Source organism: Citrus clementina, unplaced genomic scaffold (assembly GCF_000493195.1).
Source record: "Citrus clementina cultivar Clemenules unplaced genomic scaffold, Citrus_clementina_v1.0 scaffold_9, whole genome shotgun sequence".
Taxonomy (NCBI): Eukaryota; Viridiplantae; Streptophyta; class Magnoliopsida; order Sapindales; family Rutaceae; genus Citrus; species Citrus x clementina.
The window spans coordinates 29649630-29665342 of NW_006261964.1; the positions used below are offsets into that span (position 1 = coordinate 29649630).

The 15713-nt window shown below is 44.3% G+C and overlaps 1 protein-coding gene across 1 annotated transcript; it reads left to right on the top strand.

The window, feature by feature from the left end:
- Positions 1 to 14027: 14027 nt before the first annotated feature.
- On the top strand, positions 14028 to 15566 carry LOC18031614 (receptor-like protein EIX2). The gene has a single exon (XM_006422005.1). The coding sequence runs from the start codon at positions 14028 to 14030 to the stop codon at positions 15564 to 15566; it is 1539 nt and encodes a 512-aa protein (XP_006422068.1).
- Positions 15567 to 15713: the final 147 nt, after the last annotated feature.

The following is a 15713-nucleotide window of genomic DNA, read 5'->3' on the forward strand; positions in this document are numbered from 1 at the left end:
GTTAACTTGTTCAAATTATTTCATTAAGCTTTAGATTTCTAAAAGTACCCAATAAATCTCGATTCTACTACCCTGCCTGTTGTTTACTAAGTTAACCACTTCTTGTGCGTCTGATTCCACAATCAAAGCGCGTACATGTGCATCTCTAACAATCTGCATGCCCCATTCTATGGCTTCAGTTTTAGCAGCTCTTAATTACACATATCATTGTTTAAGAAAATAATAAGAGCGGCCTGAATGAATAGATCACACCGATTTGCTCATGAATTAAAGTAATTTATTATTCATCTTTTAATTGTTTTATTTTAGTTTACTTATTTAAACCCATAAATTAAATTACTCTGAACCAATAATTTATTCAATTGGTCTCTTACTGCAGAAAGAAAAAGTTAAAAACTAAAATCTAAGGAAATATTAATCGATTTTTTCCCAAAAAAAAATAGATGTAAAGGGATGGGCAAGGGCCGGATAAATTTAATTTCTATCTTAACTCACTTTTTAAAATAAAATATTATTTAGTGATCCTTAACAGCTGAAACTACTCGGTAGGTTAAGATAGTTTTAGCAGAAGCCAAATGGTGAAAACAATTAAAAAAATGAAAGTCCTTTTTTTTTTTTTCTTAACAAGGAGAATCGCTTGTTTATTTACAGTAACATAAAAAATTATAAATGCGAGTGGGCCTGCAGCCATGAATGTATAAGAAATCACATTGCGATGGCGTACATTTCACCATGTGAATATTAATATTTTGAAAAACGTACCAGCTCAAAGGCTTACCTGCCACAATCTCTCATTTATTATTCGGCAGCTATTAACAAGACTGCACCATCAATACACGCCCAAAATTTTTAGTTTAAATTTGGTGAGCATTTATTGTTCATTTGTTGTTTATTTATTCATGTATTAAATATTATAACAATTAACTAAAATACATGGAAAAGAAACAATTCTCCACCAGGAGGTCCAATACCAACACTTTTTCCAAACATTAATTAGAAGTCGAAGTTGTAGCGAGAGAAACCATTCTCCAACTAATCTATTGCACCTTCCCATTATGTATTCTTAAATTGAATCAACCGAGATTTCCCTTTCAGACAAAAATATGGAAATTAATGAGCATAGAAATCATTTCAAGATCCTTTGACATGTCTACAACGCCTAAAATATCCCAAAAGATCGAGCATGAACATTTCCAAATTCACGTTATTATGTTAATTTCGTACCTGGTGCAACTATATTAGCACTAATGCACATTGGATCCATCCAAAATAAGTTAATGAGCTTACTTGAATAAAAGTCGTTCTAAAATGGATGAACTTTAACCTTATGAATTGAATTTCAAATAATTTTATTTAATTAGTCACCTGAGTTCGAATTCTGCGAAAAGTCTGAGAACTAACAAAATTGATTTGACTTTTGTCTACTTTCCTACACTTTTTTTTTCAAATGTTATTTTCGTTCGCAAGCTATCTCCCTTTGCAGACCACCTACAGAAAATTGGTACATCATGAATTTGCATGCAGCAAATTTGGGAAAAATATAAGGTACCGGGGCTAGATATGGTAATCAGGAATTCCAATGGCGACGTTATAGCAGCTGCAGCGGTGCGATCAGAATTGAGTGTACAGGTGGAAGTTTTCTTCAACATCTAGTTTTGTTTATGATTTTGATAAACTCTGAGCCAAGGTTTGCAGATTCTAACGACGTAATAGGGTGCATTGATGAGGAGAGGGAAGCGCTTCTCACTTTCAAACGAAGCCCGATGGATGAATCTGGTGTTTCATCTTCATGGGGACAAGAAAATGAGAAAAGGTATTGTTGTAAATGGAGCGTTAACTGTAGCAACAGACCAGGCCATGTAATTGAGCTTATTCTTTCACCAACGTCCGGCTCGTCTGTCGAGGCCAGGCTTTGAAAGGGACAATCCGCCCTTTTTTGCTTCATTTGCAACATCTAAGATATATTTATATCTTCGTTTCATTGGTTCCTTCAGCATATTGAGGTACCTCATCTATTTAGTGCTTAGTATGCAGGACCAATTCCTCCTCAACTTGGGAAACTTTCATGGTCGCAATATCTTGACCTCGGCTCTAATCATCTAACCTTGAGTGGCTTTCTCATCTTTCTTCTCTAAGATATCTTAAGCTGAAGGAGAACAATCTTGTTAAATCTACTGATTGGTTTAGCTAAGAATTTGTGTGATGAGCTGGAATGATTATGATTTCATTGATTGATGAAAAGTTTGCAAAGAGTGATATTTATACAAGAAATGGAGTAAATCACTATTTCTCAATGTGGTGTGTACCATTTGTGCAGACAGAATTTTGTTTTCATAAAAACAGGAATCACGTTTCCTTCAGTGACAAGTTCACTCAGCCTTGCTCTGCAAGTCTTGTCTATGAGAGTGGTGACAGCAGATTACTGGTCTTGTTTGATCTGATTTCTGGGCTGTCTGTTGAATTGCTTGGGCTGTGTCTTTGATTGCTGGGCTGACTGGTCCATAGAGCTCCATTCTCTAGAAACCTCGTCTTATACTCGTATGACCTTCCATCTGTCAATCCTTCGTCTCTTAATATCCTCAATTCTAGTGCATCCTTGAGGCCCTTGTCTCTCCGAAAACAATCTCACTTCTTCCGTATAGTCTTGGCTGTTCAATGATAGGGAAAATTTTATTTCACTTGACTTTCATTCTAACCAGTTACAAGGTTCAATTCCTGATACTTCTATGAAGATGGCTTCTCTTACATATCTCTATCTCTATTCTAACTAACTTGAAGGAGGAATTCCAAAATCCCCCGGGAACATGTGCAGCTTAAAGATATTAGTCATTAGACTCGTCTAAAATAGGGGTATATTTGGAGAAATATTTGCGAGATTTGGGATCCAAACTTGCATTTTCATTGCCTTGGCCCAATTTCAGCGTTTTCAATACTATATGGTGTGGAAAGTTTGGGAGGGATGTTTGATAGGTGATAAATGTAGAAGAGTCTAGGGAACAAAAATGGGAAGAGAAACAGCGGAAATATATTTATTTTCCCCCTTTTTATTCGGGGAAAAATTTTAAATAATGAGCTTTTCATTGTATTTTCTTTTTCTTTTTAACACTTTGTAGAGCTAGAGATTTCTTAAAAATGAAAATAATAAAACAACCATTTAAGGGGAACATTAAATCCTACTCTAAAAAGAAATAACGTAATGGTAAAATAAATTAAGGAATTAACAGTTAAAAATAGATTACAAAAAAACCAAATAATCTAAATCTCCTACTTGTAAATAGCAATAGAAGAATCTCGCCAAAGTTATTTTCTATTATCAAAATTATGAGAGTTCGTAAGAAAAATCTTAATTCTTAATTAAATTTTTAATAATGATTTTTTGTACATAGAAAAATAGGTGCTGCACCACATATTATTGATAATATTTTCGCCTGAGACTTTTGTCTTCTTTAATCATCTCATACGTACTATCACATCCTAATAGTGTCTCATCAACGCACATTATTGTCTCATAGAAGCTTAACGAATTAGCCGTCAGTCATCTGTTAAAAAATTGTTGGACTCCAAATCATTTTCAGTGCCCTGAACCAAAATTCAGCATTTACGAAACTCATACTGAGAATCTTTGATGAATTTATGATTTTCAAAAAGAGAAACTGAGCAAGAAAACAAGAAAGACTAGCAAATTCTTCTATCAAAAGTCTTTCCTGACTGAAGACTAGTTGAGTCGGACAGAGTAGAGATATTTCAGTGCAGGATATAAAAAGCAAGTAGAACTTAAACTCCATGGAAAAAGGAAAAATTGGAAAAAAATATATCAATGTTAGCAATGTCATCTAAATGGTTCATTTTGTTTCAATATAGGGTTTTGTTTTCTGCGATCATTTTGTTGCACTTAGAGCCAAAAACTGCAGATTCTAGTAGCATAAGGTGCATAGAAGAGGAAAGAAAAGCGCTTCTGAAATTCAAACAAGGCCTGGTGGATGAATTTGGCTTTCTTTCCTCCTGGGGAAGCGAAGGTGAGAAAAAAGATTGTTGCAATTGGAGAGGAGTTCGATGTAGCAACCAAACGGGTCACGTAAAAGTTCTTGATCTTCACGGCACAGGAAGAGTAAAAGTTCTTGATATTCAAACGAGAGTGATGTCCGGAAATGCGTCCTTGAGAGGTACACTTAATCCTGCTTTGCTTAAGCTGCATTATTTAAGACATTTAGACCTTAGTTTCAACAATTTCAGTGGAAGCCAAATTCCTATGTTCATTGGTTCACTCAGCAAATTGGAATACCTCGATCTCTTTGCTGCTTCTTTCAGTGGACCAATTCCTCCTCTGCTTGGAAACCTTTCAAGATTGCAGTACCTTAGTCTCGGGTACAATAAATTATTAAGGGCTGGAAATCTTGATTGGATTTCTCAGCTTTTTTCTTTAAGATATCTTGATCTAAGTAGCTGTAATCTTAGTAAATCCACTGATTGGCTTCAAGAGGTTGATAAGATCCCTTCTCTAAAAACATTGTATCTAGAGCAATGTGATCTTCAACTTCAACCAACCATTCATCGGTCATTTTCACACCTCAATTCTAGTCCATCTCTTGAAACCCTAGGCCTCTCCTATAACAATCTCACTGCTTCTATATACCCTTGGCTATTCAATGTTAGTAGCAACATTGTTGATGTTTGGGAGAAATACGTCGACGAGACCAGACATGGTGAGCAGATATCTGATGGCAGAGTTCTGCGAACCGGTGTTGTTTGGGAGAAATACGTCGACGAGACCAGGCATGGTGAGCAGATATCCTATGGCAGAGTTCTGCGAACCGGTGTGTTCCGTAAAAGCCTGGTGCGCGGGGGAACAGGAGCAGAAATATCCTGCTCGTCCACGAGCACGTCATCCGCGAGGCAAATTCCCTGTAAGAGGCATAAGGCCATTCCGGCTAGAGGTCGAGAGGCGAGGAGACCCGGTCGACGGCAGTTGGCAAGACCTGCTCTCCAGCCCGAGAATCTAGGCACGACAGCCACGCTTTCCCCAGAACCGTGGCGTAACACGCAAGATCCCACGTTTGCCCATAACGCAGCATAACGCAGCAGTCGGAGCCCCATACCGTCCCCCAAAAAAGCGGAAACAAGATCTCACAAAACCACGACAGCCACGCTTTCCCCAGAACCGTGGCGTAACACGCAAGATCCCACGTTTGCCCATAACGCGGCAGTCAGAGTCCCATACCGTCTCGAAGAAAGCGGAAAACTGGGATTCAGAGGAAGCCTATAAAAAGGTAGCCAACGAAGGTAAAAGGGTTAGCATTTTTGAGATTAGAAAAGAAATTCTAAAGAAGAGAAAACCACGAAAAAGCCATAAGATCTGTGGCAAGCGTTCCCCGAACCTTCATATCTGACTTGAGCGTCGGAGGGTTTGCGCCGGGAAAACGACCGACGTACTCTGACTTGTCTGTGTGCGCAGGAACTTCTGGAGAAGAAGCCTGGCGAGGAGACCCCCTGGTCATGATGACGTTGATCGAGCAGAGATCCTGGTCGTAGAACGAGGAGAACCGGAATCTCGCATAAACACTTCCCACCAAACAAATTTAATGATGATGCAGGGATCTGAGATCTGACCAACTTATCCAGATTTTCGCATCAACATTTTGGCGCCGTCTGTGGGGATGAGAGCAAAAAGCTTCTGTTGATAGCAAGAAGAGGGGTGAAGCAAGTGAAAAGTAATGGAGACATGAGGAAGTAGTGCACAAGGGGGTGATAGGAGGCTTAACGATTCCGTGACGCTGAGGGAGATAGTCAGTGAAGCACGGGAAAAAGTCATGTTCGACCGGATGGAACGGATGGAAAAGCAGATGGAGACCTTGACAACTATCCTGCATGAGCTGCGGAGCGAGCGAAGGGTAACCCAAGAGGGAAGGGTGAGAGGCGGTGGAATGGCACCAGGTCCCGATGGGCGATGGTGCGGGGAGAAGTCAAACCACTGGGAGATTTGGTGGTGAGAGAGGTAACGTACCTCTGCGGGGAGAATTTCATAGAGAAAGAGAGCAGTCCCTGGCAATACAGACTAGTGACGAGGACGACGGGGTGGTGAATGCAGAGGAAACAGAGTTGAGGCAACACTTGCATGATGTAGAGCAAGAGTGGGATCAAGTTGCAGCACGTGACCCTGGTCGTGCAGTGCAGCTGGAGGAGGAAGTGCGCAGACTAGCGCAAATAATTGACGACATGCAAGGAAGAAACAGAGCCCCTGGTTGGAGGATAATGCTGGACAGAGAATCACCGCTCGCAGCAGAGATCATGAGGGCAGTTATTCCGAGAGATTTCCGCCTCCCAGACCTCAGATACTCGGGAGGAACTGATCCGCTGGTGCACATAGAGCGCTTCAACGACATAACTGGGGTACAAGGATTATCTCAATCCCAAAGGCGCAGGGTGTTCCCACTATCCCTTGAGGGACGTGCACGAGAATGGTACAGGAAACTTCCTCGGGGCAGCATTAAAACCTTCAAGCAGATGTGCCAGGAATTCGCGGAGCAGTTTAGTGGGGTAGTGGCACCGGAAGATGACATGATGGAGCTGAAAAGCATGAAACAGGGGGAGCAAGAAACCTTTCGGGAATTCATCAAAAGGTTTCATCGGACTGTCCTCGACTTGGGAGCCTTCAACCACCCTCAGGCGTTAAGGGGATTGAAAGAAGGGGTGAAGATAGGAAGGCTGTGGTATAATTTGAGAAGCCCAGCTATTCAAACGTATGCAGCCGCATACGAACAGGCTAAGAGAGACATCGAGATTGAAGAGGAGAAGACTGCACGGATTAAGACAGACCAGTTAGAAGGGTTGGGGAGGAAAGAGAAGAAAGCATTACCGGAGAATGAGCCGATCAGGAGGAGGGACCACCAGGCCTCCAGTAGTGGAGCAGGAGGTCGGGTAACTGCTTACCAGCCTCATCAGAGGCCACCACAGTATCAGCGCAGCAGGGCGCAACCTCCTCGTTCCCCAGCTAGGGAGCCTTGGAGAAGGCATGAGTCGGCATCTGGTGGTCTTCATCAACATCCCCACGATAGCAGAGCAAGCAGACCAGAAATACTTCCACCGCCCCCAACTCAGAGCGGGGCAAACAGAGAAAGAGCAGTGCACCTGATCGACCAGAACCCGGACTATGGACGGTACACTTCCTTGAAGATGTCCCTGGATGAGGTGTACGAGGCCATAAAGGATCGAGGGCTGCTGCACCTCCCTACACCAATAACAAAGCTACCCAACAGGAGGGATAGAGGACGTTATTGTAAGTTCCATGGCACCCATGGCCATACCACAGCAGAGTGTAGAGATCTTAAGACCCAGGTCGAAGATTTGGTGAGAAATCGGTACCTGGACGAGTTTATGGATGAGACTTTCCCGATGGTGGCCACAACAGGTGAAGGGGAGCAGGGTGGTAGAAACTTGAGGCGCGAGCAGCCCGCAGTAAGGGTGATAGCTGGGGGCCCAACATTGGCCGGAGATTCTAACAGATCGAGAAAAAATTATGCTAGGTACGCCATGACCAGTAAAAATGTACTCTTCAACACCCCAGCAGCCAAACGAGCAAGGGTCAGGCAAGTGCCAATCATGTGGACGGATGAGGATGAGGAAGGGATTCTATACCCCCACGAGGATGCTTTAGTAATCAAGGCTACTGTCGCTAGCAAGAAGTTTGACCGGATACTGATTGATACAGGGAGCTCAGTTGATGTGTTATTTAAGTCAACCATGGAAGAGATGGGAATAGCCGACCGGAAGTTGGAATACACCAATACCTCCTTGAAGGGGTTCAGATGAGGGAAGCTGGTCCCTCTGGGCGTGGTCGAGCTGCCTATCACAATTGGGAGCTCCCCGACAGAAAGAACAATGATACTGGACTTTGTCGTAGTGGATGAGGAAGGTCCTTACCAGATGATCCTAGGTCGGCCATTTTTAAGGATGAGCAAAGCGGTGTTGTCCAACCATTATCTGGCTCTGAAATACCGGGTGAATGGGGTAGTAGGAGTGGTACGAGGAGACCAGAGGATCACAAGTAACTGCTACTCCTCGGCAGCAAGGGAAGCAATGCAGATAACATCCATCGATACCCGAGTGGAAAACAAGAAGGGCAGACAAGAACTTGTAGAGGATCTGGAAACAGTAAGCCTGGGACCAGAGAACCTGGGAAAGACGATTAGAATCGGGTCGAGACTTAAGGGAGAGCAAAAGCAGGAGTTGGTAAAATGCTTAGAGGCTTATGCTGATGTGTTTGCTTGGACACATGAAGACATGCCAGGGATTGACCCTGAGGTAGCATGTCATAAACTGGCAATAAAGAAAGGTGCTCGGGCAGTAAGGCAGAAGAGGAGGTGCTTCAACCAGGAGAGGTATGAGGCTATAAATGGCGAGGTGGAGAAGCTCTTGAGAGCAGGGTTCATTCGGGAAGTCAGTTACCCTGAGTGGATATCGAATGTGGTGTTGGTAAAGAAGGCAAACGGCAAGTGGAGGATGTGTGTGGATTTCACAGACCTCAATAAGGCGTGCCCAAAAGACAGCTTCCCTTTACCAAAGATCGATCAGCTAGTAGATTCAACGGCTGGACATGGTCTGCTTAGCTTCATGGACGCGTTCTCGGGATACAACCAGATCCCCATGTACGAGCAGGATGAGGAGAGCACGGCTTTCATCACTAACCAAGGTTTGTTCTGTTACAGGGTAATGCCATTCGGTCTCAAAAATGCTGGGGCCACCTATCAAAGGCTGGTGAACAAAGTCTTTAAGCCGTTGATTGGGAAAACCATGGAGGTGTACGTGGATGACATGATCACCAAGTCCAAAATCCCGAAGGAACATGTCAGACACCTCGAGGAGACATTCGAGCTTTTGAGGAAGTATAAGATGAAGCTCAACCCGGAGAAGTGTGCTTTTGGGGTGGAGTCAGGGAAATTCCTTGGATTCATGGTGAGCCATAGGGGGATTGAAGCAAATCCCGAGAAAATCCAGGCGATTGTGCAAATGACGTCTCCTCGTAACCTGAAGGAGATGCAGAGCCTCACGGGGAGGTTGGCGGCGTTGAGCATATTCGTATCCAAGGCTACAGATAAGTGTCAGCCATTCTTTCAAGTGATAAGGAGGGGAAAGAAAACGGAATGGACCCCAGAATGCGAGGAAGCCTTCCGGAACTTGAAGCGATACTTGCAGCAAGCTCCTCTGCTGTCCACACCGAGGGAGGGGGACAAGTTGTATCTGTATTTGGCGATATCGGATCGGGCCGCCAGTTCTGTTCTGGTGAGAGAGGAAGAAGGAGTTCAGTATCCGATATACTACACCAGCAAGTCCCTGCTCGACGCTGAGACCAGATACCCACCGTTGGAGAAATGGGCACTTGCCCTTGTGGTTGCTGCTCGGAAGTTGAGGCCATATTTTCAAGCATTCCCGGTCTCGGTAATAACAAACCAGCCATTGCGTCAAACTCTGCACAAGCCAGATGCCTCTGGTCGGCTCGTCAAGTGGGCTGTAGAGCTGAGCGAGTTCGACATATACTATAAACCCCGCGCAGCGATAAAAGCCCAGGCAATGGCCGATTTCGTAGCTGAATTCACAGAGCCCGAAGTATGCTTAGATCAACAAGATGCAGTTATAGGCAATGACAAAACTCAAGTATGGCAGATGTCTGTGGATGGGTCATCAGGGGAGCGGGGTTCAGGAGCAGGGATTGTCTTGGAAGGCCCAGAGGGGGAGGAGATCTCTTATGCTGTAAAGTTGGAATTTGCAGCCACGAATAACCAGGCAGAGTATGAAGCCTTGATAGCAGGTTTGGAATTGGCTAAGGCCGTGAAAGCAGACAGAGTTAAGATCAGAACTGATTCCCAGCTGGTTGCGAATCATGTCAGTGAAAGATTCCAACCAAGAGAGGAGAAGATGGAGCAGTACCTGAAGATAGTCAGGCAGATGATGGGGAAGTTCGAAGCAGTGGAGGTGATATAAATCCCCAGGGAGCAGAATAGTCGAGCAGACATTTTGGCTAGGATGGCAGCAGTAGCCGACCCAAAAATGCCAAAGTCGGTCCCTCTGGAGGTAAAGTCCAGCCCAAGTATCGATCAGAATTTGGGGGTGTTGCGGATAGAACAAAAATGCTCGTGGAGGGACCCGATAGTCTCATACCTTAGAGACGGGGTATTACCACCAGATAAGCTGCGAGCTCGCAAGATTAGAGCCCAGGCCTCGAGATACACGATGATTGATGGGGTACTGTATCGGCGAGGATATACACTACCGTTCCTTCGGTGTTTGGATGAGGACGACGCGGATTACGTACTGAGAGAAGTACATGAAGGAATTTGCGGAAATCATTCTGGCGGGAGGTCCCTGGCCCACAAGGTTCTAAGGCAGGGATATTTCTGGCCGACAATGCACCAGGATGCGCAAGAGAAGACCAGGAGTTGTGTAAGCTGCCAGAGTTTTGCAAATTTCTCTAACCAACCACCAGAGAAGCTCACCTCCATGACCTCCCCCTGGCCATTTGCTCAATGGGGAATTGATCTGATCGGCCCATTGCCAAAGGCACGAGGAGCAGCAACACATGCAATAGTTGCTATAGATTACTTCACGAAGTGGATAGAGGTAGAAGCCCTTAGCAGGATCACAGAGAAGAAAACAACAGACTTCGTGTGGAGAAACCTGGTCTGTCGATACGGGATCCCTTATGCCTTGGTAACGGATAATGGCAGGCAGTTCGATAATCACAGCTTCAGGGATTTCTGCCAGAACCTCGGGATAGAGCTGAAGTATTGCTCGCCTGCTCACCCTCAATCGAATGGACAAGTAGAAGCAGCCAACAAGACCATCAAGAGGCTTTTGAAAACCAGGCTTGGAGCAAAAAAGGGTGCGTGGGTTGACGAGCTGTCAGGTGTGCTATGGGCATACAGAACAACCCACAAAACCGCAACTGGGGAGACACCGTTCGCTTTGGCTTTTGGACATGAAGCGGTTGTGCCGGCTAAGATAGGAACGACCACACACCAGACAAATCATTTTAATGAACAGGAGAACGACGAGCAGATATGTTTGAATCTTGATCTGCTAACGGAAAGGAGGGAGCAAGCAGCCGAGCGATCAGTCATTTACCAACAGAGGGTTGCTCGGTATTATAACCAGAAGGTGAACATACGGCAATTCAGGGTCGGAGACTGGGTACTGAGAAGAGTGAATCAGAACACCAAAGATTCGACTCAAGGAGTGCTGGGACCGAATTGGGAAGGGCCATATAGAGTCAAGCAGATAGCAGGACCCGGAGCTTACAAGCTGGCTCGCACGGACGGCCACGAGGTGAAACGCCCATGGAACGCAGCACACCTTCGAAAATACTTCCAGTAAGACTTGTTCACATTTGAAAGCTATTTTTGCTCATGTTCATTATCGTTTATCTTTCACGCTTTATGTCCAAACAATTTCATGTAAGTCGAATCCTGCCATTAGTGGAACGTCGAGGAATTTCTTTCGCTTGAAACCGAGAAAATTCCCAAAGGCATGCAAAGGCTCACTAAGTCTCAAAGCCTGTTTATGGCGAGACAGAAGCCAAGCATGCCAGGATCTGCTCGGCCACGAGAAGGCTAGCAGAATCCCAAGCTTTGAAGAAATCATCGAAGGCATGCAAAGGCTCACCAAGTCTCAAAGCCTGTTTTATGGCGAGACAGAAGCCAAGCATGCCAGGATCTGCTCGGCCACGAGAAGGCTAGCAGAATCCCAAGCATTCGAAGAAATTCCTAAGGCATGCAAAAGCTCAACAAAGTCTTAAAGCCTGTCTTATGGCGAGACAGAAGCCAAGCATGCCAGGATCTGCTCGGCCACGAGAAGGCGAGCAGAATCCCAATCCTCGAAGAATCCAAGGCATGCAAAGGCTCGACAAAGTCTCAAAGCCTGTCTTATGGCGAGACAGAAGCCAAGCATGCCCGGATCTGCTCGACCACGAGAAGGCGAGCAGACTCCAAAGCATTCGAAGAAATTCTTGAGGCATGCAAAGGCTCAACAAAATCTCAAAGCATGTCTTATGGCGAGACAGAAGCCAAGCATGCCAGGATCTGCTCGGCCACGAGAAGGTGAGCAGAAACCCAATCCTCGAAGAATCCAAGGCATGCAAAGGCTCGACAAAGTCTCAAAGCCTGTCTTATGGCGAGACAGAAGCCAAGCATGCCAGGATCTGCTCGACCACGAGAAGGCGAGCAGACTCCAAAGCATTCGAAGAAATTCCTGAGGCATGCAAAGGCTCACCAAGTCTCAAAGCCTGTTTTATGGCGAGACAGATGCCAAGCGTGCCAGGATCTGCTCGACCGCGCGAAGGCGAGCCGAATCCCAGGCATTGAAGAATCTTCAAAGGTGTGTGGCAAAACCATGAGCAAAGCCGGAACCTGCTCGTCTAGACAAAGACAAGCAGATTCTCAAACGAAAATTAATTCATAATTACAACACAAGAAAGTAATCAAAAAATATTTTTATTAATTTGTTAATAATTAACAGAGAGGATTTGGTTTTCCTAATGAGGACGGACTCTTGGGTTGCCAGCATTTAACAGCGCCGAATCCCGAGGGTCTCATAACCGTCGGTTTGAAATTCAAATTGAGGGGGGGATTTCTGCCATGTCACCTCATCCGCAATTAAATGCGACGTGATTCTTGGCAGCCTTTTCCAATCCCACGCGAGCGAGTACTAACGAGTTTCTACTGCTGGTCCACTACATTACCCAACACCAGAAACTGGGGGACCGGTGTTTGGGAGAAATACGTCGACGAGACCAGGCATGGTGAGCAGATATCTGATGGCAGAGTTCTGCGAACCGGTGTTGTTTGGGAGAAATACGTCGACAAGACCAGGCATGGTAAGCAGATATCCTATGGCAGAGTTCTGCGAACCGGTGTGTTCCGTAAAAGCCTGGTGCGCGGGGGAACAGGAGCAGAAATATCCTGCTCGTCCACGAGCACGTCATCTGTGAGGCAAATTCCCTGTAAGAGGCATAAGGCCATTCCGGCTAGAGGTCGAGAGGCGAGGAGACCCGGTCGACGGCAGTTGGCAAGACCTGCTCTCCAGCCCGAGAATCTAAGCACGACAGCCACGCTTTCCCCAGAACCGTGGCGTAACACGCAAGATCCCACGTTTGCCCATAACGCAGCAGTCGGAGCCCCATACCGTCCCCCAAAAAAGCGGAAACAAGATCTCACAAAACCACGACAGCCACGCTTTCCCCAGAACCGTGGCGTAACACGCAAGATCCCACGTTTGCCCATAACGCGGCAGTCAGAGTCCCATACCGTCTCGAAGAAAGCGGAAAACTGGGATTCAGAGGAAGCCTATAAAAAGGTAGCCAACGAAGGTAAAAGGGTTAGCATTTTTGAGATTAGAAAAGAAATTCTAAAGAAGAGAAAACCACGAAAAAGCCATAAGATCTGTGGCAAGCGTTCCCCGAACCTTCATATCTGACTTGAGCGTCGGAGGATTTGCGCCGGGAAAACAACCGGCGTACTCTGACTTGTCTGTGTGCGCAGGAACTTCTGGAGAAGAAGCCTGGCGAGGAGACCCCCTGGTCGTGATGACGTTGATCGAGCAGAGATCCTGGTCGTAGAACGAGGAGAACCGGAATCTCGCATCAACACTTCCCACCAAACAAATTTAATAATGATGCAGGGATCTGAGATCTGACCAACTTATCCAGATTTTCGCATCAACAGTTGAAATTTACCTTGACTCGAACCATTTAAAAGGTTCGATTCCGGATGCTCCGGGACCCATGATTTCTCTTAGGACTCTGACTCTCTCGGATAATGAGCTTGATGGGGAGATTCCAAAATTCTTTCAGAATATGTTCAAGCTTGAGGGTCTGTCACTCCGTGGGAATTCATTAGAAGGTGTCATATCTGAACACTTCTTCTCAAATTTTTCATACTTAAAAGTTACTGGACTTAGCTAATAACTTCCTGGTTTTGGAATTTAGCCATGATTGGATTCCTCCTTTTCAACTTAACACTATTAGCCTCGCCTCTTGAAAGATGGGCCCTCATTTTCCAAAATGGCTTCAAACTCAAAAACATTTTTCAGTGCTTGATATCTCAAGTGCTGGAATCTCAGATTCCATCCCTGATTGGTTTTCAGATACATCCCATAAATTAGCCGATTTAAATTTCTCTCACAACCAAATGACCGGTAGATTTCCAAATTATATATCTTCGATGTTTATTCTTGAGTCTCCTGGAATTGATATCAGTTCAAACCATTTGGAGGGCCCAAGTCCTTCACTTCCTTCTAATGCATTTTACATAGATCTTTCCAAAAATAAGTTTTCGGGGCCAATTTCTTTTTTGTGTTCATTCAGTGGCCAGAATTTGGTGTATCTTGATCTCTCCAGCAACTTACTCTCAGGAAAGCTTCCAGACTGTTGGCTTCAATTCAATATGTTGAGGATTTTGAACTTGGCGAATAATAACTTTTCTGGAAAAATTCCAAACTCTTGTGGTTATCTACAAAAGATGCTGACATTGAGTTTACACCATAATAATTTCTCCGGAGAGTTGCCTTCACTTTTGAAAAATTTTACGCACCTTAGAGTTGTGGCTCTTGAAGAAAATTCTATATCCGGAAACATACCAGCATGGATTGGGGAAAGCCTACTCAATTTAGTTGTTCTTGATCTCCGGTCTAACAGATTCTATGGAAAGATACCTTTTCAGCTATGTCATCTGGCCGATATTCAGATCTTGGACCTTTCATTAAACAATATTTCGGGAAACATACCGAAGTGTTTCAACAATTTTACTGCAATGACCCAAGAAAGGAGTTACAACTCCTCTGCCATTACTTTTAGCTATGCTGTTCCTAGTCGTACAACAATGCTTCCAGTTCACATATTTTTTGACATTGTACTGTTGACGTGGAAGGGAAGTGAATACGAGTATAAAAATACTCTGGGACTTGTCAAAAGTGTTGACCTTTCAAGTAATAAATTAGGTGGAGAAGTTCCTGAAGAGATAATGGATCTTGTTGGATTGATTGGCTTAAACCTTTCAAGAAACAATTTAACAGGATATATCACTCCAAAGATTGGTCAGTTACAGTCATTAGATTTCCTCGATTTGTCTAGAAATCAGTTTTCTGGCGGTATTCCTTCAAGCCTTTCCCAAGTAAATCGTCTTAGTGTCATGGACTTGTCACACAACAACTTGTCGGGCAAAATTCCAACAGGGACTCAACTTCAAAGCTTCAATGCCTCAGTGTATGATGGAAATCCTGAACTTTGTGGCCTTCCACTTCCATCTAAGTGTTGGGATGAAGAATCAGCTCCAGGTCCAGCCATTACTAAAGGCAGAGATGATGCAGACACTTCAGAAGATGAGGATCAGTTTATAACTCTTGGGTTTTTTGTGACATTGATTCTAGGTTTCATTGTTGGATTTTGGGGAGTTTGTGGCACTCAACTGCTGAATAATTCGTGGAAACATTGTTTCTACAATTTCTTGACCGTTACAAAAGATTGGCTCTATGTGACAGCAGTAGTGAACATTGGCAAAATTCAGCAAAAGATGAGAAGCTAAATGGTAACGCTGTTTCCAAGTGTGTTTTAGTTATGATGATATTATTCAAATGCTTTTTCTTCTCAAACTAATGTGTCATTGTCTTTTTTTTTTTTTTTTTTTTTTTTTTTTCCATTCAACATCTCTGGCAGGAGCTATTGTTCTCTC